This window comes from Calliphora vicina, chromosome 2 (genome assembly GCF_958450345.1).
Source record: "Calliphora vicina chromosome 2, idCalVici1.1, whole genome shotgun sequence".
NCBI lineage: Eukaryota > Metazoa > Arthropoda > Insecta > Diptera > Calliphoridae > Calliphora > Calliphora vicina.
The window spans coordinates 34,537,179-34,563,562 of record NC_088781.1 but is presented as its reverse complement, the minus strand read 5'-3'; the positions used below and the strand labels follow the sequence as shown (position 1 = coordinate 34,563,562).

General features: G+C 32.5%; 2 protein-coding genes across 2 annotated transcripts in view; one reads left to right on the top strand and one right to left on the bottom strand.

Moving 5' to 3' along the window:
- The window catches only part of bdl (borderless), a 66,061-nt gene that overhangs the window by 14,213 nt on the left and 25,464 nt on the right, over positions 1-26,384 (bottom strand). Inside the window, exons 2-5 of the mRNA XM_065500982.1 lie at positions 13,944-14,166; positions 13,348-13,632; positions 9,701-9,849; positions 9,248-9,508 (exon numbers count right to left, since the gene is read on the bottom strand). Coding sequence (XP_065357054.1) covers positions 9,248-9,508; positions 9,701-9,849; positions 13,348-13,632; positions 13,944-14,166 — 918 coding nt within the window. The remainder of the gene's footprint in view (positions 1-9,247; positions 9,509-9,700; positions 9,850-13,347; positions 13,633-13,943; positions 14,167-26,384) is intronic.
- LOC135951591 (melanization protease 1-like) lies at positions 1,862-9,021 on the top strand. The gene is made up of 5 exons (XM_065501272.1): positions 1,862-2,175; positions 2,243-2,958; positions 3,026-3,216; positions 8,474-8,563; positions 8,638-9,021. Exons 1-5 carry the CDS (start codon positions 1,978-1,980, stop codon positions 8,952-8,954), a joined length of 1,512 nt encoding a protein of 503 aa, XP_065357344.1. The 5' UTR covers positions 1,862-1,977; the 3' UTR covers positions 8,955-9,021.

Here is a 26,384-nt window from a genome sequence, read left to right as displayed (position 1 = left end):
TTGTAGTTTAGTTATACTATGGTATTGTAGGGTATAAAAATCATTTTGTGTAAATAAAAACTTTCGTTTGCTTTATATAACTCAGGAACGGTAAAAGCAAATTGTTGTCTCTAAATTATTAAGAATTAATTGATCTTTCAAACTGCATTGTTAGCTTTTTTCATTTTCATAAAAATTTTAAAAGTTATAAAGCCTTATTTACAAATTTTATGGAAAAATTTCGAAAATTTGTAATGTAGGGCACCTTAATGATCCAATTGATTACAAAACTAAAAATGTTTGCACACAAAAATAAAGCATGGACATTTTTCTTTTAAACTGTGTCCTCAAATGTAATGAAAATCGTGGGTCTTGACAAAGTTATGAACAAAACTCAAAAAAAGGCCGACAAACCCGATCTTTGGCAAAAACTAGACTTGAGCGACCTCTAAACCACTTCCGAAAAATCTGAAAAAAATCTCAAAAATACTCTACCCTATAAGCTTTCAAATTATGCTTTAGTACCCATGAAAATAAGAAAAAATTCTTTTTTTGTGACACACTACTGTATATTAAGGTACCGGACTGTACGCTATCGTACCAATCACTTTCTTATTATACCCTTCACCTTCGTGAGAAGGGTATATATAAGTTTGTCATTCCGTTTGTAATTTCCACATTATAATTTTCCGACCCTATAAAGTATATATATTCTGGATCCCTATAGATAGCGGAGTCGATTAAGCCATGTCTGTCTGTCCGTCTGTGTGTCTGTTGAAATCAACTTTCGAAGCCCCCAAATAAATTACATATACCTATATCTGGATTACTAAGTCATTAAAATAGACAATATGGATATCTAGTGATAGATATTTCAAAGAACTTTGCAACGACGTATATAAGACCATAGTAGTAAGTTGGATCTACAATGGGTCAAAAAAAAATAATTTTTGTTTTCACCAAAAGTTTTTTTTCGCTAAATATTAAAAAAAACAAAAAAAAATTTTTTAAAATTTAAAAAAAAATTCGAAATTTTTTTTTTTTCAAAAATTTAAAAGAACTACTTCTTTGGAAAAAAATTTATTTTGTTTACCTAAAAATATTTAAAATTTTGAATTTAAATTTTTCTATGTTGGAATATAGAAAACCAAATAAAATTTTTTACTGGAATTCAAGTTAAAAGCAAGTGCAGTTCATTGAATTATAGTTAAGCAATTGAATTACAGTTGTATTAAACTTTGTTTCAATAGCATTCTCCAGTAAAAAGGAAACATAAATTTTTTTGAAAAAATATTTAATTTTTTCAAATATTTTTCAAGTTTAAAAGGAATCGAATACTTATTCGAACATCGCAGTTTCCTTTTTATTTTTGGGATTCTCTTATTCGATATCGAATAAAATGTATAGAGAATTGTAATGCTTGTGCTCGAGAGCGAACGAACGCTAATAAGCGTTTGAAATTTATTTCGATTACGAGAATTTGTCCTCTAGATTTGTGTACGACTTATTCTCGACCTCTGGTTTTAAAGTGGGGTTTTCTAGTTATGTTAAAGTTAGGCAAATATTTAACTAAATTAGTGTAACCACTTTTTTCATCAATTGTTTAAATGAGAGTAAAGTAAAGTAGTATTTAACATAAAATCCTATAGATTTCTGTTAATGTTCAAACATGCTGAAGTTAAAAGGCGAATTAATTCCTTTACTTCTGTAATGTAATATTTAAAATAAAAACCTATACATTTCTATTAATTTTCAAACATGCTGAACTCAAGAGACGAATTAATTCCTTTACTTCTGTCAAGTGTTAAATAAAAACTAGGGTATAAAATCTGTTATCTTAACATGTTATGAAATTAAAAGCTTCTGTGGTTTACATGGGATCAGATCGATTGTGATTACCGGCGTTTGAACAATAATAGAAACGTATTTATAAACAAAAGTTGTTGAATATAATATAGAAATAACGATAAAAAAAATAAAAAAAATCAATATTTAAAAATGTATTTACGCTGCCATAATGTGATTTTTATTGCAATATGCTTAGCATCTTCAACAGCATATCCAAAATTCAATAAAGATTGTAATAAATTATTAATAAATGAACAAGAAAATATTCATCTCAACAGTGAATCAAATGAAAATGTAATGAAATGTTTATCAATAACTCAAAGCAACAGCAGTGAAACAAAGGAAAAGGTTAGTGGTTTTGTAAATAAATAATAAAAGTAATATAATTAGAAATATTGTGTAATCTTTCATTTAGTTACAATTACAAAAAGATACATCATCTAACAACGTATTTTCCAATGATGATTTCTTAACATTATTAAATATAGGTTCTACTAATAATGCAAATGCTATTGATATATTACATGATGCTGTGAAATCTAAGGAGGATCATGAAAATCCTATAAACTCTCAAGTAACCAGTACCCCAAATACCCCCAATGTAGTAACCAGTACCCCCAATATAGTAACCAGTACCCCAATTACCCCCAATATAGTAACCAGTAGCCCAGATATCCCCAATATAGTAACCAGTACCGACAATATCCCCAATATAGTAACCAGTACCCCAAATACCTCCAATATAGTAACCACTACACCTGAAACTACTACAACCGATGGTAATTTACCTTTGAGTGACATTCTTTTATCACAACTCACGAATTTGTCTCAAGACGGTGGTGAAGAAGTTACTGTTGGACAAAAAATCGAATTCAAACGTTCCTCTTTGAATTCAGACACTGATATGGTTAATCCGGCAGGCATTGAAATATTAAAAAATACGTCTGCTATTTGTGGTTCTTTATATGGCAAACGTATTTCATTTGCTAATGAAACTACATTAATGGAATTTCCCTGGACCGCTTTACTGTTGTACAATACCAAACTACGGTATCATTGCGGTGGCAGTTTAATAACCACAAAATATGTTCTAACAGCTGCTCATTGTGTATCTCAGGAATTTTATGAATTGTAGGTGGAAATTATGTTTGTTCTTTTTTTTTCTAGTCATACACATTAATTAATATAATTTCTTTAGGTCTGGCGTACGTTTGGGAGAACATGATGTTACTGAGGAACGAGACTGTGCTAAAGATTTAGGTGGTGATGATATTTGTGCGACGACAATTGATGTTGATGTGGTTAAAATTATTGTTCATCATGCATATTCACGTTTGTCGTTCAAAAATGATATTGCTCTACTAAAGCTGGATAATGATTATTTAGGCAGTAAGTTTTTTTTAATAATTATTAATATAAAATTTTCTCATCAGCTCAAGCTTCTTCTTAGTCTGGATGGGATAAAAGAAATTTAGGAAATTTTCGATTTTGTAGAAGTGTCTTGATTATTGAATTATTTGAGAAAATATGATTATCTCTAACACCTGGAATTAAAATGTGAAATAAGATAATAGTGAAAAATTAAATTTGGAGCAATTCCAAAAATGATGTTATAAGTTAACATCAGCGTTTCCCCCTTGGGCCAATTGGTAGTTTCAAGTTAATAAATTGACTTTTGGTAGTTTTTTTTTTGTTTGTCCGATTTTTTTCGCTATTCTGTGGACTACGATAATTCCAAATACAAATTTAGTCAGGTAAAAATTTACCTATTTTGTAGTGTTCAGTTCAATACCGCCATAGGGTTAAAAACATTTATTTGCTAATAATCTTCGTAGCTGCTGTTTCAAGATTTCAGTTTCATTTAAAACTGTTACCGTGTTTGATTTACAAATTCAAATTCTTTAAAAATTATAATACAGGAAAATCCTTCTGCTGTAAAGTTTTGTGTTTTGCAGTTTTCCCTATTAGGGCACGTATATACCTGTTATTTTCGAATAATATTGCCCTATGTGTTTCAATCCCAAAGGATAGTTTTTGTATCTTTTTATTAAAAGTGTTAAAATGGGAACAAAAAGTATAGTTTTAAAATATTTAGAAGCTAAATAAAATAAAATTGCATAAATTTAATAAATGGTACGAAATATGTTGGTGACAATTTGATCCAGAAAAGAAAGCACCATTATTGTCTTTAATTAAAAATCCCACCTTTAAAATATTTCAAAAACAAATTTGTTAAAAACAACAATATGCAGCTGTGCCGAATCTTACAGACCCACCATTAATATATTGTCACATATTAATGGTGGGTCTACAAGATTCGGCATATCAAAAGTTGATACAATGATTTAGGTTCATATAAAACCTGTTTATGTAAAATTTCATCAGCATTTTTGGAACAGAATAGAGACCCTATAATTCTGAAAACGCATGTTGATTAGATCATTTTTGGAGAACAAACTTATAGTCCAGCTGGTCTAATTATACCCTACACCACCATAGTGGGGAGGGTATAATGCGTTTTTGCAGATGTTTGTAACGCCCAAAAATATTAGTCTAATACCCACCTTAAAGTATAGCCATAGACTTAAAATCACTTTCTGAGTCGATTAAACGATGTCCGTCCGTCTGTCCGTCTGTCTGGCTGGTCGGCTGGCTTGATGTACATGTAAACCTTGTGCGCAGAGTACAGGTCGCAATTTTGAATATATTTCGATAAAATTTGGTACGTATTATTTTTTCGGCCGGAGCCTATTGAAAGTGTCTGAAATCGGTTCATTATTTCACATAGCCCCCATGCAAATGTCCTTCCGAAATTGGAATTTAGCGGTCATAAATGTTTAATTTATATATGTATCTCCACAAATTCTGCTCCAAATAAGTTTTACATATACAAAATTCATGTCACCAAATTTTGTTACGATCGGTCCATAATTAGCCATAGCTCCCTTCTAGACCCGCTTCCGAAAATCACTTTAACGTGCATAAATCGCTTAAAAATGTTGATATACGTACAAAATTCGGTGATCGGGCCATAATTGGTCATAGCTCCCATATAAGGCCAACTTAAGAAAATCACTCAAAAATATAAATTATTGAAATTTTAAAAGAAAAATATTTTTGCTCTTTTACTTAGTGTACTTATACAGTCAGCGTCAAAAGAAAGTGTACAACTTGTTTTTACATTTAAAACGTTTTATTTACATATTAAAAAACAATTTTTTCTCCAGTTCTAGTATATTTAACAAAACACTTAATTGTTCTCTTGCAATATATAAACAAAAAACTAAACTATTTCAACTGCAACAAAAACAGTAACAACAAAACCAAAAATACTCCATTTTTAACGCGTCAAAAGAAAGTGTACACATTTAGAATTGCAATAAGATTTTTCTAGCTACATAAAAAAATATATTGTTATTCTTTATTTTTGCCTAGATTATAATTTTTTGTGGATCTTGCTGCTAGTCTCATGAGATTTTAAGATAGTAGCTTTTCTTGTTTGATCGCGAGAACTTTAAAACCAAAATGGGAAAACAAACTGCAATTGAAACAAGAATGTAAGTCATAAAATTTAAAAATGTAGGCAAATCGTCACGTGAAATCTACTCTATAATAGGAAGAAGCCATAATACTGTAAAAAAAATTATAGACAAACAAAAAAATTTAGAATTTTAGAAGATCAGCAACGTGCCGGAACACCAAAACGCCTTAACAACCTTGAAATTCGATCGATTGTGAGAACAGTGAAGAAAATATTCACAGTAAGTGCAGTAAAATTATGCGAAGAATTAACAGATTCGTCTGGAGTGAGAGTTAGTAACAGTACGGTTCGCCGAGCGCTACACCCAAATGCTCTATATGGTGGAGTTCCGAGAGAATAACCCCACATTTCCAAACGAAATAAAGAGCGACTTCGAGAATTCGCAAACAGGTATAAAAACCAAGAAAATTGTTTTGGAATAATGTGCTGTTTACGGACGAAAGCAAGTTTGAGATTTTCGGATATAAAAAAGGAGTAAAATTTGGAGAAGCAAAAATCAAGAGTTCGACCAAAAAATGTACTATCCACTGTAAAGCATTGTGGTGGTTAGGTGATGGTGTGGGGGTGTATGGCGGCAAGTGGCATGGGCAAACTCATATTTATTGATAGTTTGATGAGCAAAACCGATTACCTAAACATTCTTATAGAAAATATGGAACCCATCATTAGAAAATTAAATCTAGACCAAACCTGGATCTTCCAACAGGACAACTATCCGAAGCATACTTCTTAACTTGTTAAAGAATGGTTGTTGTATCATACACCGAAACAACTGGAACAACCCCCACAGTCACCGAACATTAATCCCAATGAACATCTGCGGTAGCATTTGGACAGACAGATCAGAAAATGAAATATTACCAGCAATGACTCTCTACATGAAATTCTGCAGGAAGAGTGGTTCAACATCCCAACATCGGTGACATCAAAATTGGTAGAAACAATGCCAAGGAGGCTTGAAACTGTTTTAAAACCCAAAAGATGTCAAATAAAATACTAAACACGTTTTTTCTTCTAATTTCCCTAAACTGTACACTTTCTTTTGACGCGTTAAAAATGGAGTATTTTTGGTTTTGTTGTTACTGTTTTTGTTGCAGTTGAACTAGTTTAGTTTTTTGTTTATATATTGCAAGAGAACAATTAAATGTTTTGTTAAATATACTAGAACTGGTGAACAAATAGTTTTTTAATATGTAAATAAAATGTTTTAAATGTAAAAGCAAGTTGTACACTTTCTTTAGACGCTGACTGTATGGTCCGGCTTGACCGACCATACTTTCTAACTTGTTTTTTTTTACAGTGGGTCCTTTAGCATTAGGGAGCATTATACTAAATGAAAAAATTTTGTAAGTTAATGTCTGAGAGAATTCTTATTGTCAGTGTTACCCAGCAAAAATTTTGTGAATTTTTGTAATGACAACTAGTTATTTCATGCATTATTTTGTAATGAGTGGTGATTACCCAGCACATTATTTTATTTACTAGAATAAGTACTTATTTTTATACAGCTTGGTAATGAACTTTTGCATTTAGCACAGCTATTTATTGTGTTTGATTGGAAAACGGGAGGTTAGTGGTTCGCCCCCTGTCAAAGCCATTAACTTTTTTGGTCATATCACATTCATTTATATGTTGATGTTAAAACTATTGTTAACTTACAATAAAATAACTCGTACATGGATCAGTGAGTTAGCAGCTTGACTATCAAACACAAGCTAATAATGTGAATGTTCGATTCCCACACAAGGCAATATTTTTTGTGTTTTTTTTTAGCTACATATTCTTGTTGTGAATTTACTACTTATTTCTTAACTAAATGTAAGTACATTTGTAAGCTTGACCCATGAATTTTTAAAAAATCTCGAACAAAATTAAGTAATGTTTCAGTCAAATAATAAGTAGTTAGCCTTGGCTCCAATATTACTTACTGGCTTACTAAGTAAGTAAAGTTTTTGCTAGGTATATTGTGGAATTTTATGGGATCATTTTGTGGAAGATCATAAACCTTTAGTTCCTCTCTTTAGAGGTCAATTTGATCCCCCTTTCGAGAAAATCAAAAAGAGTCCTTACAAAAAGGACATTTAGAGATCAAAATATTCCTTGAAACTTTTGCCGGAAAATGCTTAATTAGCAAAATTACATGCCACACAGTGGTATAGAAAAAAAACGGAGGAAAATAAATATGTAACTTCAAGAGGAAGTCTTGTCGAGTATAAGTTTTGAACTTGGACCTCATGGGCTCATGTTACATTTTTAAAATGATCCTATATCTTAGTTTGTGTTCAGATTTCAAAACAATTACACATATATCATCTCCTCATCGAGCACTACAAAAAACCTCGTCTCTCTTATCTTATCTTAAATATTTTGCGAGTTGTTACGTTTTCCCTTTTGCCACTTTCCAAAAATGTATATAACTTTTTACAATTAAAAAATTCATGGAATACATTTTTGAAATCGGAACACAAACGAAGAAATAGGATGGTTTTAAAAATGTAACATACCCGAAGTGTAGTACTTTGAGAACTTTTGTTCGCGTCCCTGGTAGGCCCATGAGGTCCCAGTTCAAAACTTAAACTCGACAGCACTTCCTCTTTGTGCATGTAAAACTTCATTCAACCAAAATTCCTAAAACGGGGAAAATGTGTTCAGAAACTGAGTTTTTTTTTAAAAAAGTGAAATTTTCCGGCAAACATTTTCGTAAAATATTCTAATCCTTAAATGTCCTTTTTGAGAGGACTTTTTTTATTTTACCGAAAAAGGTTCAAATTAACCCCTAAAAAGAGGAGATAGAGGTTTAAAATCTTCCACAAAAATAATACCCATAAAATTTCACAATATAACTCTGATAATAAGAATTCTGTCAGACATTAACTTAAAACATTTTTTTCAGTTAGTATAATGCTTTCTTCGATCAAAAAACCTGACCAGCTGGACCATAAGTCTCAACATGGCCTTTCAGAATTATAGAGTCTCTATTCTGTTCCAATCAAAAAGTCTCAATTTGTTGGACAGTGTAATTAATAAAAACTCAGAGTCAATTCACCACTACTACTGTTTATTATGGGACAGTTTAATGCTTTAATTCCATTTCTCCAATTTCAGGATCTTTTTATCCAATTTGTATACCAAATCCACAAACAACATATGGCTCTAAAAGTGCTACTGTAGCTGGTTGGGGTGCAACTGAAAAAAGTTTGTATATATATGTTTATAGTTGTTACCATTAAAAGATAATAATTAACTAATTTTTTCTTCCTCTTCTAAAGCAATACGTTCTGCTATTCTACTAAAAGCTGATGTGCCCATTTTAGACATATCCAAATGTCGTGAAATATATCGTTATAGTGTCTTCAATGACTCAACAGAAATTTGTGGATCTGGTGTTAATGAAGTTGATGTCTGTAAAGGCGATTCTGGTGGTGCATTATTTTACAGAGAATATGTAAATCGACGAGAAAAATATCATCAATTGGGTATTGTATCGTTGGGTGTAAGAAGTTGTGGCGATAGCCGTTTCCTGCCGGCTGTGTTTACAAAAGTGCAAGGTTTTTATAAGTGGATTGAAAATAATTTGGAATATTAAAAGAAGACTGCAGATAATATTATTAAGATTTTGATTGAACAAATAAATTATCTTTAAAATACACAAGCTGATCACAAAATTGGTTCATATTTCCTATAAATATTTTAAACAAAAAAGTTTCTCATTGGTTGTGTACAAAACATTCATTAATATAGTCAGCACAGACTGACATTCGTTTATTTTTGGCTTATGATAACAAATTTCAATAATAAAAAATCACAAAAGGCGCTTAATCCGAAATAATACAACACAATAAGCAAACCTAGAATAATAATCGTACGCATAGAACTTACCTTTTTCCAATCAATAGACGGATGATTAGTGCCATCTCGATCGATGGCTTGACATGGCAATTCAGTCGTTTCACCTAATTTCTGTATGTAAATTGCTTTCGGTGTTATTGTGAATATTGGTGGTCGCAAAACAATTACATTAATGACAGGTGATGGACCATCGGTACCCAGATCATTGTATGGCGTACATGTATAACTGCCAGCATGTGATTCATCAACTTTTGAAAAGAATAAACTGCCATTCATTTTATAGAATACACCCTGAAGATGCAAAACCAAAAAAAGAAAAATACAAAGTTAGAAATTTCATACATAGTTTGTTATGACAACAAAAAAAAAAAAACAAATATTCAAATCATCACCATTTCCAATAGTAACGTATTTACGTTGGTATAGTTTTAATCGTTTTAAGCTTAGACTTTAGGGAAATGGTGTTGAGTTTGTATGACTTACTGGTACATTGTATGAATCAAAGAGTAGTCCATCTTTTTCCCATCTAAGATTCTTTAATGGTGGATTCGCACGAAAATGACAATCTAAAACTGCTGGCTGACCGTATGGTAAATAAACCTCTGGTGGTGCATAAATTACTTTGGCTTTATCTGTGAATGAGAAAAACAAATACGATGCAAGTGAAATATAAAAGTTTTTTGTGTTATATACGTACATATTTACGTCATAGAATGTACAAATATTAGGGTTATTCCATTAATAAAGGAATGTTAGTATTAATGGAAATCTATAGCTCACCAAAACTTAATACGTTTTTAAAGGTTAAAGTTCTTTGTCCTAACCATTGCGTCTAGCTCTATTCCTAATACAGAAATAAGTGTTAAACCTTTAAATACTGTTATTGAAATAGAAAATCTTAGACTTAGCAATCCGTTAACCCTCTAGTTATTAGTTCTCTTTCATTAGTTTTTCAAAATAAAATCGTATCATAATTATTGTTTTTACTCCTAAACCGGAAACAATGCCCTGAGGCACTCTTCACCTTTTTTCACTTGGTTCCTAAACTTAATTTGAAAATTAGTTTCTGATGCATGTTCTGTATTGGGCCATAATTACCCTAACAAAATTATTCGACCACTTTTTTTAGCATTTTAAAGTTTGCGGGTCAGAGGGTTTATAACTTGGTTAATTTTGTTCCGATTTAGGATAAATTTTTCATTTTGTTGAGCTCTTAGTATTTTGCAAAAACATGATAACATGAAATGTCTATATTTCAGCGCTCATAAATGAAAAAATCTTGTTACTTTTGCGATCTACTTTGCAAAAACGAAATGTTGCATCCTCTCATAAGTTTTGTGATACACGACATTTGCTAATAATGCTGATGGTGTTCCGACACGGGAACAGGCTACATACAATTGATCATGAGAGAAGTATGGTTTTTCATGAATAATGCCGCAAACAGACAATTACTGCCCTTGAGATTTGTTAATTGTCATTGCAAATGCAAGCCGTACCGGAAACTGCAAGCATTTAAAATCGAATTGCATGTCGGTAGGAGTCATTGGTATCCGTGATACCAAAACGTCTTATCCTTTAAGGGCACTGGTACACGTTAAAAATACATTGACCGCGATCCTGTATCGCGATATTTATTGAACGTGTAGAATGTAGTATTGATGGATCGCAGAATAGCCTAATATTCTGAAATCCAGATCGCTATCCAAATATCACAATATATCACATCAGGTTTTTTACCGCAAGTCGGGTGACATTTTGATTACGGATCCGACTTTAAGTTGGAGATTGTGAGGCGGTAGTCCGTGTATTTCCAGCGAGTTAAAAAACTCGGTTGGATAGTTGACGATATTATCTTGAGTAGTAACGGAATCTACCGATTTGTAATTCATGAATTCGATAGCAATTTCACTTTGAATCTTAAAATTAAATTCGTCGACATCAATGTTTTTCGCAGCCAATATTTTTGTAATTTTGTGCAATGTTTGGAAACACCTTTTGGATAAGTTAGGATTTTGATTCGGTGAACTGGCAGAAAGTGACGGAAAATTGATGTAGACTGCCGAAATGTCAACCGAGATTTTTGCTTTGCCAATGTTCAGCAATTGTTTGGATAAAACTTATCTATATTGATCGTTCTGCAGCTCGACGCATGTTTACAGTAAATTTTAGTTTCTTGACGTGATTCCACATCAAACGTGCATTAAGTTCATGGGCTGGCAATGTTCATCACCACATCATCAGTATATTGTTCCGTAAATTGGATTGATTCATAAATCATGCAACGTTTTATCCAATGCCTCCAAAGACTTTTTATGGGCCATTGTACCCTCATTCCAAATGATCAGTTTTCTATGCTGCAAGACTTTGGAAATCGCACTGTTCTTGGAAATGTTTCATGTTGGATTTTCATTGATTTTCATATTCAGTGGCAACTTAAGTGATGAATGAACAGTTCTACCGCCTACCAAAAAAGTAGCTGCAATTCCTGATGAAGCCAATGCCATATAATTCTGCGACCGTATCGTTGCCAAAATCAACGCGATCAAAAAAGGTTTTCCAATTCCGCTGGGATCATTTTTCCCAACTTTCATAAGTGTTTCGTACGCATATTTTTGTTTTCGATTCAATAGTGGAATATTTATTCGAACTGATTCCCTCAAGGCAGCGCAATCTTATAGTTTTTCGAGTAGCAACTCTCGACGAAGTAGGTATCGGATAATACCTACTTCGTCGTAAATTTCCTCGCTCAGTTGCAAATTTGGATTTGATGTTCTAATACGCATCTGATGCAAAATATCATCACATATTTGCTCCACAAATCAGTCGGTTTGGATGGGAAACATTTTGAGATAATTATCGAAAACAATATTCGTATTTGGTGAGCATTTGACGAAAACACACCATCTCCGAAGCTGTATTCCCAATGACGCTTCTGTATATGTGTCAAAAAATTCAGCATATTTGAATTCGCAAATGATGTTGGGACACGAACGTAGACCAACAGCTAACGAACTCATCGTTTTTTGGATGGACTGTGTAAATGTAATGCGTCGGTGAAAATAAATCGGGGAAATATGGAACTGAATTTCCTTGTTTCCGCCGTTGAAATTTCTTTGACGATTGATTCGAAGTAATATCTTGGCATTTCGGAATATAACAACATTGTGGCGGCAGATTGCTTCGTTACTGCTAACATAGTGGCCCATTTGAAGTTGAGTCACTGCCTTTTTATTTGATATGTGGGAGAATAAGTGGTCGTATTAGTGGGCGTGGACAATTTTTCTTTCTGTAAAGAACTGTTGGGGACTATTGCTAACATTTAAAAAAAAATACTCAAATCGGTACAACCGTTCTGCGATTTTAGATATATCGAAAAAAGTGGGCGTGGTTATTTTTTTTTTTTAGTAAAAACTTAAATTGTATTACAACGAACCTGAAAAAAAGATTAGCCAAATCTGTTTTCCGATTAAATCAAACTAAAGTTATTTTTTTTAAGAATCCTCGTGATTTATGGATTATTTTAAAACCTTTAAACAATTTTTCGAAATTTTGAATATAATATTGCACGATTTACATGATATCAAGATTATTTTAACATTTTTAAATATTTTTCGAACATAAATCCGAATTTTCAAATTTGATTTCAAATTTTCGAACATAATACTGCAATGTCATCAGGTTTACGCATGAACGCCAAATTTCATTATATTCGGGCTACGAGAACTGGTTCAAAATTTTTAACTTTATCTAAATTTAGTCCATTTGGAACTGAAAGCAAAACTTATATTTATAGTTTAGTATACGTGCAGGAATTAAAGAGTAAATCGATTTTTCGATCCGAAAAATACGAAAATCCAATTTTTTATTAATTAATTACCTAGAAACTTTTACATATCATTATTTGTTTGAATATAAATGAAATTGGTGTGAAATTGTGTTCGTTATTTTAAAAACCCCGGGCCAAGGTATAGAAAACTTTTGAATGTACATATCTGAGGTGCCCTAAATACTTTGAAACTATTTTGTGAGAATATATGTATTTCAAAATGGAATGTCCCTCCTAAATACAAAAAAATTAAACACAATACATGAATTCTAGTGACACACACACACACACATTGTCTTACATTGTATATTTAGAAATGCTTTGGCGGTTTGGACTTCATCATCATTACTGCGCACATGACATTCATATTCACCATAATCACTCATCATAGTTGGATCAATACTTAAACTGCCTTGTGGACTCAAACGTGAACGATGTATTAGATCGGGTATATCTTGCAGTAAAACTCCATCCTTATACCAAACGGTCTCTGATGTATTTGGATATTTCATGACACAATGAAAGAATGCTGTCTGTCCTTCCATAATTGTTTGATTCACTGGTGGTATTTTTATTAGAGAGCCACCTAAACAAAAAGTGTAGAAAACAAACAAAAAAAGCACATGTAAAATAGAAAATAAAAACGATACAAGGATACACTTAGTAACACAATAAAAGTTCATTAGTTTGTTTTAAAAACGTGTAGATATGTATGAAATGTATGCAAATGGCAAAAAAAAATCATTGTTACTTTAGTATGAGCAATTTTACTCTATGAATTGTAGTTTTTGTTTATGTTGTGTGAGTATCATACATAATTGTGTCATTTGTATGAGGATTGTGTAAATGTATGCCAAAGTAATAGTGATAGTTTTGTTGTAATTTTAAATAGCTTACCTTGTACGGTCAGATAATACCATGTACCGTTATTGCGTATACTCGGTGTACGATTGGGAAAAACTATTTGGCAGTGATACCAACCCTGATCTGATTCACGTATTGCTGTTAAATTTGCCGTTGCCTTACCATAATCATCATGATTCGTAATGAGATTTAAGCGTCCATTATACAATTCATTTGCTGATGCCTCACCTTCATACCAGGTATAGATTTTTTTATCCTTTAAGTACAAAAAGTTTATGTATGATTAGATTGAAAATATAATTGATACAAAGAATGAAATTTACATAGGAAATATGAAAAGGCAATTATTTCCGAAATCTGTAAACCTACTAAGTCTGATGAGAATTATTTTACTAAATAACTAGATACAAGAAGTTTTATTAAATAATTTTCATTACATTTATATATAACACTCTGTCATAAGTATATCAACACAGTTGCCATAAACATTTATGGAAGAGCATATATTTCCATCCGTATCTTGAAGGTCACTAGGGAAGGACTTCGGCGGATGAGATTTCCCTAAATATTCTCTGTTGATTCGACTTGTATGCGTTTTGCACTTTCAAGACCGCATTTTTTGCTGTTGGTATTTGATAAAGAAAACAAGAAAATAACGGCATGTTTTGTATTTGTAAAAAATTAACGGTGACTTTAGGAAGCGGTCAAAGTCATAATTTGTGAGCAAAGTTTATTTAAATAGTTAAAAAACAAACATAAATTTAAATTAAATATGGGAAACAAAAGTAAGTGATAGTAAGTGCTTAAAAGTTTAAGAAAAAGATTTTGTAAAAAAAATAGTTTTTGGCAAAAAAAAAATCACATTTCTGACATAACCATTAATTTTATTTTTTTTTGTGGCGGCATGGTGTAGTGGTTAAAGTGCTTGCCTACAAAACCAAGCACCCCAGGTTCGATCCCTGGCAGAGGACGAAAAATTTAAATCATGGTTTTGGAGTTTTTTTTTTAAATTAACCTCCCTATAAACAATCCATCCCAGAAGCCCCCTGAGCACTCCTCCACCTGGAAAAGTGGATAACATCATGGAAAAGGCTACCCCCTGGGAGAAAAAGGTAGGAATAAAAGATCAGCAAAGTTCCCCACCACTACACCAAATACACAGAGGGCGTTTTTTCTAGGCAACGACAGATGGCAGCACCATTCTCCTAGACCAGCTACAGCGGACCAATCATCTACTTAGCTGGATCAACAACCGATTAACGAAACTGACACAAGGCAATAATAACAATCGACTGAATCCTTATGGCAACATCATACATATATCCGAAGACCCGCTACAGCAGACCAATCATCTACTTAGCTGAAACAACAACCGTTTAAACTGATACAAACAATAACAATGGATTTAATGGCAACATCCGTACATGGAGACGCACGATACTCCAATAATTAGGAAGGACAGTGCAATCTACATGGGAAATACGCGAAAGGCAACTACTTCAACAATTCGTATAAAATGGAGATGCTTTGTGGAAGCCAAATGCCCCCAAGTGGGGTAATGGAGAAAAAAAAACTTTAATTTTATATTTTTTTCTGAAAAATGAATTTTGGATAAACTTTAGCCGGGTTTAAACAATGAGAAATATTTAGAAATATATTTTCGTAGCAGCCTCTGTTTGCAAAATGGCAAACTTGCGGAATTTTGGTTGGATGAGCAAAAGAAAGAGGAGAAGAATGCTGCTGTTTACAATTTTATTGTTGATAAAGTTGAATGCCGCAATGTTTTGAATTATGAATCGGAAAAATTGCGAACTTTTTGTAAGAATATCTCAGTTAGAGGAGAGAGTTCTCGCCATATTGGATCCGCCATTTTGAATCTGAAAAAATTTACATCAGATTCGAAATCAGCAATTTTGAATAACCTCGTATACCGATTTTCATGTAAATCAGAAGACATTTTAAAATTTACGCCGCCACATTGGATCAGCTATTTTAAAATTACCAATCTTGAATACCCCGGAATCCTTGTTCAGTGATTCCTTATAGTTTTGGCCACAATATTGGGTTATATTGGCTTTAAGGACCGCTGTGATTTGTAGCTTATGCGAATAGACATACGATTTAAGGAAATACCACGAAATCAGTGGACAGTTCAAATCACCTCCACGTGAGATGACCATGCCCTCCATATCTTCAAATTCAGGCCAAAATAAGTTGGTAATCATCAAACTATAGCGCTCGACATGACATGATGAAACCGCCAACCCAAAATACACACCAAACGGTGACATTTTCAGGATGCATTGGATGCTCTTGCATCACATGTGAGCGGAGAGTTGTCCGATTGGAACACCAATTTTAATTAGCAATTTTGCTAATCAAACGTTAATGTCCATCAATGGTGATTCGAAACTGGGTAAATGATAGACAATATGGAAGTTATCAACTGTCAACGTTCGGAAGTCTCTATTGGAAGACCATTTAGTTTTCAAAAATATTTTCCTATATTCTTTAAATATATTGCACAATTTTGCAAATATTATTCCTATGATAAAAGAACAAATTCTATTGAAAATAGTTAGAATCAGTAGCATAAACCTGGGCAAAATTAAATAATTTTGGAAATAAATCTATAATCCTATAATAGGCACAACCTCTAAAAATTGAATTTTTAATCCTCTAGTGTTTATTAATACCTTGTTTTTAATATCTTTTAACAAAATATTTGAAAATGTAAAATGTGGCATTTGAGATATTTATGAAATTTTATGATTTTTTTGGTATCAAATTGAAATGGATATTTAAACTTTTAACATAGAGAAATATAGAGAGGAAACTAGAAAAAAATTACTCAAAATAATCACACATACGAGTATTGTTTTTGTTTTCACATAGTTTTTTCTACTAATACATTCTCACCACTTAGGTTTCTGACAACTGAGTTAGGTCTTTGACAGGAGAGTTTCCGCTCTATGTCTATTCTCTAAGGTTTAAACATCTATGGATAATTGAAATACCAAAAAAAAATTATTGGATTTTTTTTCAAAATTATTTTTTTTTTGGAAAATTCATATTGCTAATTTGATGCACATCTCGAAATTTAAAATAAAAAGTGCAACCTCTGACATTATCCAATTTTGTAAAAATTTTCCACATTTGGTTTTTTTGATGTCGGATAATAATTTTATATCTCGATAATCCACCCTATTGTGCATGTATTACAAAGTAAATAACAAATTGTTTTTCTTATAAAAAAATTACGCTGTTTTGACATCTTTAGTAAATTTTCTTATTAAAAACCAACAGACAGAAACGATAAAATGTAATAATTACAAAAGTGGATAAACATTTAATAAGAAGCAAAACAACAAAACAAAAAACTAAATGCATCATATAAATTTTAAATTGTAAACAGTCATAATTTAGTAATAAGATCAAAATTATAATTAAAATAGCAACAATAACAATAGAATATGTAAAACAGGGTAACTATGTAAAACACACAGAATGTATGTAATAGTATTTTGTTTAACTGTAATGGTTGGTTGTTAGTTTCTTTGAAAACAAATACTTACACAAATAATGACACAGTGGGAAGAAGAATAACAAAAACTACAACTGCAACTACAACAATTCTAATATAATAAATCATCATGGAGAAACAAAACGACAACCAAAAATTATATTTTAACAGTTCAATGTATGAGAATCTAAACAATATACCCACACAAAGACATATTATTCCCATGCAAATATGTATGTGTGAATATTAGAATGCAAATAAAACCAGAGTGTACAGTGTCAATGGCAACTGGTAACACTAAATATGGGTTTTATAATAAAAAAAAAAACATTAAATAGAACCAGACATAAATTTGCAGTGGCAGTGCTCATATATCATCACTACAAAAGCAATAACGGTAATAGTTAGACCAATTTTTTTCAATAGGATCAGGGAATAATGCCCCTTATTTCAACAAATAGATATCTATTAGTGCTTAGACACTTATATAGTAATAATATTTGGTACTTTTTCGTAGATATTGATTTGAAATCAATGTCACGTTACCCTTTAATTTATCTGCTGGGTATTTTACACCGCAGATATCTATTTGTTGAAATTACGGTCATAAGCCATTAATATTACTCTGGTAAGTAATACTGGTTCATTTAGAATTCTTAATTGGATACTATCACTAGAATGCTTGTTCTGCGACCATCGAAATATAACTTTTACGATGCAGTTTTGACTAGATATATCTTTCGAAATTCGTAGAAAAACTGACTCCACGAAATGTTTGTATAACCAACACTCCTATATATGCAACGAATTGTGCTGATGTAAGGAAATAAAGTTATGAGATGGAGGAAGAGAGAGTAGTGTTTGAGGACATTTGAATTGAATTGATAAATATTATATTCCGCCGGGAATACGTTGGTTAAAATATTTTCCCTATAATGTGTCGTGTGGTCGATACTCAATTTGATAGATGTGTGCGATCTGCGTGATAGTCGTGTGCTCTGAATGAACGTGCGGTTAATAACACCAGTGATAATATCTGAAAAATATGGATTATCTGACCCTTATAAGGCAAAAAAAACATTTTTTTTTGGGAAATTTGGAACGGGTACCCTATATTTTTTTATATATATATAACTATAGTTAAAAATGAAATTTTGTTTTTCTATCATGACCGAGTTTTTTTCAGATTTTTTTTAAAAATTTTGCCATTAAATAATTACTTTTGCAATTAAATTTAAAATAATCGAAATGTGTACGTAATTGTCGTTCCAATAAGATATTAAATACAACAATTGGTTAAAAAATGTTAAAGTTATTAAAAATCGCCAGGCCATTAACGTATCTCAGGCCACTAGAACAAGAAATGTAGGAACAAAATTAACATATTTTGAGAAATATTAAAACAAAACTTTTTTTTTACTTAGAATATATCTTTACTTATATATGAGTTTTTATCTTCATAGGATACAGCTAACCTAATCGCAGGTATAACCAAAAAAATATATTTTTTTTAACGGCAGTTTCAAAACTACACTTTAAAATTTTAAAAAATTTTTTTAAAAAAATTTTAGAATTTTTTGATCATCACATGGGGATTAATTGACAACATAATAGGGAATAAAAATGTGAAAAAAGTATGTCAATACCTCCTACAGTTTTTCCGTACCTACGATTAAAAGTTTGGCCATATTTTTGCGAATGAGCCGAATTTTCTTACTGTTATGAATTTTAAGTAAAAGCTATTTAGAATATTATAGCCAGGTAATTATAAATATAGTCTGAAAGTTTTACTAAAATTGGAAAACGTTAACCCTTAAATCGTGAAGGTGTAACGTGCAGTTACAAAAGTCAATACATCAACATAACATAATTAATACTAACACAATATGTATTAGTATATTATTGTCAATAATTCCTAAACAGTTTATATGAATTCTAATTTGTTTTCAATAATTTCCAAACAGTATATGTGAATTCTAATATAAGACATTTAAGAAAACAGGAACATGAGGAGCTAGAATTGAAGTTCCGATCTACTTATACTTTGTGCCCGGGTAACAAAGCATAATTAGACGAGATCTAAATTCTTACTTCGTATTAATACCGTAGTTAAAATCCGTAGTTAGCCGACCGAGAGCCGAAGCATTTATCTCGTCGGATCGTATTCATTAGCTAGTCATAGCCAATAAGTTGTAGTTAGCCGATGAGAGCTGAAGAATTTATCTCATCGAATTGCATCCATAAGCTGTATTTACGAATAATTAGTCGTTAGCCGAACGAGAGCCGAAGCATTTATCTCGTCGGATTGTACTCATTAACTAGTATAGTCAATAAGTTGTAGTTAGCCGACGAGAGCTGAAGAATTTGTCTCCTCGGATTGCATCCATAGACAGTATTCACAAATAATTAGTCATTATCCGACCGAGAGCCGAAGTATTTATCTCGTCGGATTCTCTATTAGAAGTTTCACCCATTAACAAACATATTCCAAAGATCCAAGACAGCTCTGTGGTAAAGATTTCAAAGGAAGCAGACCTTTGAAGAACCTGGACAGACTAAGCATACCCCGACTGGAAACAAAAACTGTTTGTGATGCAGTTTTTGTTTCCAGTCGGTCAAAAGTAAAATTTTTTAATATTTAGAATTTCTCATGGAAATATAGCGAAATATTTTTGGAACGATTTTGATGAAACTTAAGAAAAATATTACATAAAGTCTAGTATTTATAATAACATCACAAAAATTAAAATTAACCCTTAATATCACTAGGGGTCCAAATGACTCTGAACTTTTAAAATCACGAAAAACACACAGTTATTTTGACCCCAAGGCTCTTAAGGGTTAATTTCCATTTTTGTGCTATTTTTTAATAACTTTAACATTTTTTAACAAATTTTTGTCTGTGATATCTTATTTGAATGACAATTAATTGCAAAAGTAATTACGTAATGGCAAAATTTTTAAAAAAACTGAAAAAAATGCATTTTTTCACCTTGTAAATGCACCTCAAAACTAAATCGAAAGTCGGCACGTGTTGCCCTTATTAGAACAAAGTAACATTTTTTGTTGGTATTTTAGGTCATTACGAAAGTTTTCAGCGGTTATCGTTTCAACATTTAATTCTAAGGGACACTCTACTGCCCATATTATGTGGATCTGCAGCTTCAATACTTTCAAAAGGGAAACTTAAAAAGCAAAGAGGAAATCATGGCAGCATTTCTGCGTAGATTTGCTTATTATTCAAAGATTTTGATTAACCAAAGAAGTAACAAAACATTCGAAATTCTAATGGGAACACATTTTCCGGATTGTAAAGACGATGTAAATAAGAGATCTGTGTTAGACTAACTTGCTGCATCTCAAAATCACATAAATGAGATGGACATAGATGGAATATTTCCTGCGTCACTCAAGCAGTCGATAATATACTTATCCAGGTTGTAAAGACTGCACATTTTGTGTGCAGTAATTCTCCAGGATTAGATGTATATTCCCTGCGTTACTCAAACAGTCGATATCAGCCATCATGTCAAATATAATTGAAATTTTTAGGGAAGACATGGAATGAGGATAGATTTAGATGGTAATTACTGTGAAAATTATGCTCAAAGGTGTTACTGAAAATACTGGTAATACTGGTTGATGTCTGCAAGGCACAGCGTGCATATTTAAATGAGAGAATGATGGATACCACTTTGCCTATCGAGGATACATTTAATGAAAATGATATTTCTAGGATATCGAGCATGCATTAATCTATGTGAATATATTCTCAGTAGAAAAAGCTCTAAATGACTTAGGGTTTGACCGGCATAACCATCAAATAGGGTCCTGTTAACACAGTTACCATAACCGTATTCGACACCTTGAAAGCATCCAGTCGCCAACATGTATCTCTAAAATATAGAACATATAAGCATCGATATCGAGCTTGCAGTCAGAGTAGACTATCTGGTATGAGGATACCCATAAAGATTTCGCGGTATAGACAACTTACATCATAAATGGGGTTTTATCCACATCCTTCACAATCTTATTGTCAGATATATCTTCGTGATCCGGCACCCTGAATAGCTATAGATTTGAATGTGTCGTCATCATCCCTAAAATTGGGGAATATAGTAGTCACCTCCCATACCACTCACAGGTTTTTATTCATCTGTATAGAGCTCAAATGTGTTGTTTCGAAGAGAACGTGTGTTTCACAAATTAGTTCTAACTACTCTGAAATTATACCGTAAAGTATGGTGAAAATTGAGCAACATTTGTCACTTGTGTTATAGCATAAAACATCTGGTAAACATCAGTGCCAGCATGGATTTGGATATCGTTTTGAAAGTAAAATTTAAGTCAGTTAAAAAGTGGACTTTTTCTTATTTATGTTTTTCTTTTTGGGCAATTTTAAGTATTTTAGGAACTGATTTTCCCTCAGAAACCAATTCCTTCAGTATGCTACAAACAGCTTGACAAGTTTAAACTTCCTCCCACATAGCTATCCAAAGAAAAAACGGCAACAAAGTTGTGTGCACATAATAAAACATTAATTGAGCATATAAAACTAAACTTTGATGCTGTGGTTACTATTGTTTGCTGCTGCTACTGCTCTTTTGGGAAAGAGATAAATAGAAGAGAACATCATATTTAGTAAGTATAAAATGACGATAATAATTTTAAAATAAATTTTCATAAATTCTACAAATGTTTTTGTAAGCCTTTTGTGTGTGTACGTGTGTTTGAGAGTTTATATGCTTATTTATATACTCTAACGGACATACATACAATAATGTATAAGGGAGAGAACTGCACACACACACTTACCTACACCATGATAAATATGTAAATTTTATATACACGTGTACATGTAAATCTAATAAATGCATCCATTCATTCATTCAGGTTATTGTTGTGTTTGTGATTTAAGGAATAAGTAAATGCATAATGTAATGAATCAATGTAAAATTTTGAAATTCATACACATGTGTCTACTTGTGTCTTTAGATTTTGAGAATATGCAAGCAATACTTCTTACTGTACACTCTCAGCCACCTGCTAAGTTTGACATTCAGTTTAGATTGGTTTAGATAAATATTAAATTTATAATGGTTATTTACAACAAATGTAGCAAGTAAATGAGCTAAAATAAGTTTAAGGCCTATTAAAGTATACGACGAATGTTGTATACCCTTTAAGATTTATGAAAATCAAGTTTCGTATTTATTTTAAATACATCGTATCGTACAAATCTAATTAAAAACTTATAATGATGCTATATTGACAGAGACGAATTTAAAATATCCTCCACAAATAATCAGAATTAGACTATGGGCAAGTTTGTTTCCTTGCTAGTTCTTTTTATATTCACCATCAAAAAAGATGGGAGGTATATTGATTTTGTCATTTCGTTTGTAACACATCAAAATGTTTGTCGCAGACCCACAACAGTATATATATTCTGGGTCCGCCAAACGAAAGGAGCTAAGGTTTGTTTGGTATTGAAAATTGACAATATAGGTCCATGATTTCAGCTAGTCCCCATACAAATGCCCCCATACAAATCTACGAACTGTAGGTACAGCGGAGTACGCCATTCTAGAGATTGTTTTATTATAATCAGGCATGTGATGAAAAACGATCGTTTTCAAAACTGAAATCAATTTCAAAAACAATTTATAAAATTTTTGGTGCATTCCGTATAAATTTTATAGCAAAAAACAACAAAATATGCAACTCTCCATTTGTTTACCTTAATTAATGTGAAAATTTAATTTCGATAAATTACTTTTGAAGCGAATTGGAATTTGAATCTAATATGACAAAACGATTCAAACAAACACATCACACCTTTTGTCGTTTTGAAATCATTTTTGCATCTAAATCGTTTTTTATCACATACGTGAATAATTAGAGTGTTTCCCTAGTCTACGCAACTCCTGTTAGGCCGGAAACCTGCCTGTTCATCACGTAGAATGTTCTATATTTTAATTTTAGGCCTTCTCTGTATTATAACTGCTAGTATATGGTATATTGTATATGGTGTTAAGCAGAGTAATTCCTCTAAAGTTGTTGCAATCTTTCAAGATGATGCCATTCTTCCAAGTTGGAGGTAGCCTTTTTTCCTCCCATACTGATGTGATGTGCGGTCATAGAAGTTCAGCTGAGATTTCGACTGTTGCCTTGTTATTTCTTAACTTCATGATGGCCTCCTTTATCTCACTTATACTTGTTATTCTTAGCATATTTTCTGCAGAGTTGTTGTTTTCAATTTCGTTGTCCTCAGTTGCATCTGTGGTGACGTTACTAATGTCTTCGAAATCTTCTCTCCATCTTTGTGTCTGTGCATCATTGTTGTTAGTAGTGCACCACTGGTTGGTTCCTATTGTAGTAGTTTTGTAATATTGTTCTGGCTAGCCGCTTCTTCTGCCGACATTGCAAGCCGTTCAAGGACAGCAGTTAGTACTGCTGTCTCAAAGTGTTGTTGTTGTTTAACTGCAGCTTGATTTCCGTTCTTTGAGAAACCATATTCCTAGTGTCGTCTGAGCTTTTCCAAGCTTTTCTTTGTGGTTGGGTTATACCCAATGTTTCTTCTGAGGTAGGTAGAGCCGTTTTCGTCTTGTGTGCCTGGCTGTTCTTCTTTGCCATTTCAGTTTGATCTTGATTTCGCCTGTTATGAGCTCACGATCACTGCCAATGCAAGCAACTATTCTGTTTTTGACATCCATTAAGGAGCTTCTCTATCTTCTGCTCACGCATATATGATCAATCTAATTGCGTGAATTGTCATTAGGTGATTTCCATTTGTGTATCTCCTTATGCAAGTGTATCTCCTATAACGAGTTGAAATATCTGGCATATTTAGTTCAATTAACCACTCTCCATTGTTGTTTCTAACTCCACAACCGTGTGTACGAATGGTAGTGCTGATGTTGGTATTGTCACTTACTATCTTTGCTTTGAAGTCACTCATAATTATTATGACATCTCCTCTGCGAATATCATTGAGCGTGGCTGTAACTTGTGCATAGATCCATCTTAGTATCATCAGCGCCTTCTGTCGGAGCGTAATACTGTATCATGGTGATATGTCTTACTCTGCTCTTAATGCGAATCATTAATATAAGACCTGATGTAGGCTTCCATGTTTGGAGGGAGTTTCTGATTTTCCATCTATATAGTATTACCATTTCCAGTGTTAAGTTCGCCATTATTATTCCTTCTCGTTTCGCTTATGCCTAGGACATCGATCTTATATGGTGTCATTTGATGTTCTAATTGTGGAAGCCTTGATGCTTCACGAAGGCTTCGTACATTTCATTGCGCGTTCCTTTTCGTATGCCAAAGGTTGTTACCATAACATGTCATTTTGCCTTGTGTATGTTTCGTAAATCGGTTTGTGCGGTTCAGAAGTTGTGATTTTAATAAGGAAAACAAACTTCGCCCAGGACAGCAAAAAAAGTTTGAAGACCTAGAATTGGAGGCACTACTTCATGAAAATTGTTATAAAACTCAACAAGAGATCATTTTAGTCCCTAATCATTACTTCCGATGAAAACTGATCCGTTACGATAACCCGAAGCGTAATGTATCGAGATATTGTATGTGAACTCGGCCATCCAGCCGAATCGTCACCAAAGCCAAATATACATGGCGCTAAAGTAATTCACTGTATTTGGCCTGAACTGCTAAAATTTGACTAGACCATCACATATGAAACCGTAATATTCCATCATGACGACGATCGGCAACATTATGCAATACCTATTAAAAAGTATATAGAATGAAGTGGTTGGGATGTTTTGCCTTACTCGCTTTATAGTCCGGACCGTTCGCCGTCTGACTACCATTTGTTCGATTGGATTGATTTATTCTTGGCCTCAAAAGATGGGCATTGTTTTTTTGGCTTGAAACCGATATGTTGCCAGAAATATGAGAAAAGGTCACAGCTAACAATAGCCAATACTTTGAATGACTTTATATTGTACAAATGCTTCAAAACAAAAGCTAAAAATTTAAAAAAAATTTTCCCTTTTTTAAATGTTGTAAAAATCTTTAGTTTCGTTGTTTTACCCTGTAACTTTTCGAAAACTACACGTATAATTGAAAAAAGGGTATACAGATAGAATCAGGGTATCGAATATTACTTAAAATCAGTTTTAGTTTTGGAGCCACTGAAATCATTGTAGACCTGTGTTATTTATAAGTAGTCAAACAATAATTATACCCTACACCACCATAGTGGGGAGGGTATTATGCGTTTGTGCAGATGTTTGTAACGTCCAAAAATATTAGTCTAGCACCCACCTTAAAGTATACCGATCGACTTAGAATCACTTTCTGAGTCGATTAAACGATGTCCGTCCGTCCGTCCGTCTGGTTGGCTGGCTGGCTGTCCATGTAAACCTTGTGCGCAAAGTACAGGTCGCAATTTTGAATATATTTCGATAAAATTTGGTACATATAAGGACGAACCCTATTGAAACTGGCTGAAATCGGTCCATTATTTCATATAGCCCCCATACAAATGTCCTCCCGAAATTGGACTTTATCGGTCATAAATGTTTATTTATATATGTATCTACACAAATTTCGCTCCAAATAACTTTTATACATACGAAATTCATGTCACCAAATTTTATTACGATCGGTGCATAATTAGTCATAGCTCCCATATAAGACCCGCTTCCGAAAATCACTTTAACGTGCATAAATCGCTTAAAAATGTTGGTATACACACAAAATTCAACATAGTTAACTTTAATATAGACATAAATCACACGACCTAATTTTATGGTGATCGGTCCATAATTGGTCATAGCTCCCATATAAGGCCCACTTCCAAAAATCACTCAAAAATATAAATTATTGATATTTTAAAAGAAAAATATTTTTACTCATTTACTTGGTGTAGGGTATTATATGGTCGGGCTTGACCGACCATACTTTCTTACTTGTTT

Coding starts and splice junctions, on each gene's coding strand:
- LOC135951591 (XM_065501272.1), top strand. CDS start 1,978: ATGTATTTACGCTGCCATAATGTGATTTTTATTGCAATATGCTTAGCA. Junction 2,959..3,025: donor TCTCAGGAATTTTATGAATT/GTAGGTGGAAAT, acceptor TAATTTCTTTAG/GTCTGGCGTACGTTTGGGAG. Junction 3,217..8,473: donor GGATAATGATTATTTAGGCA/GTAAGTTTTTTT, acceptor CTCCAATTTCAG/GATCTTTTTATCCAATTTGT.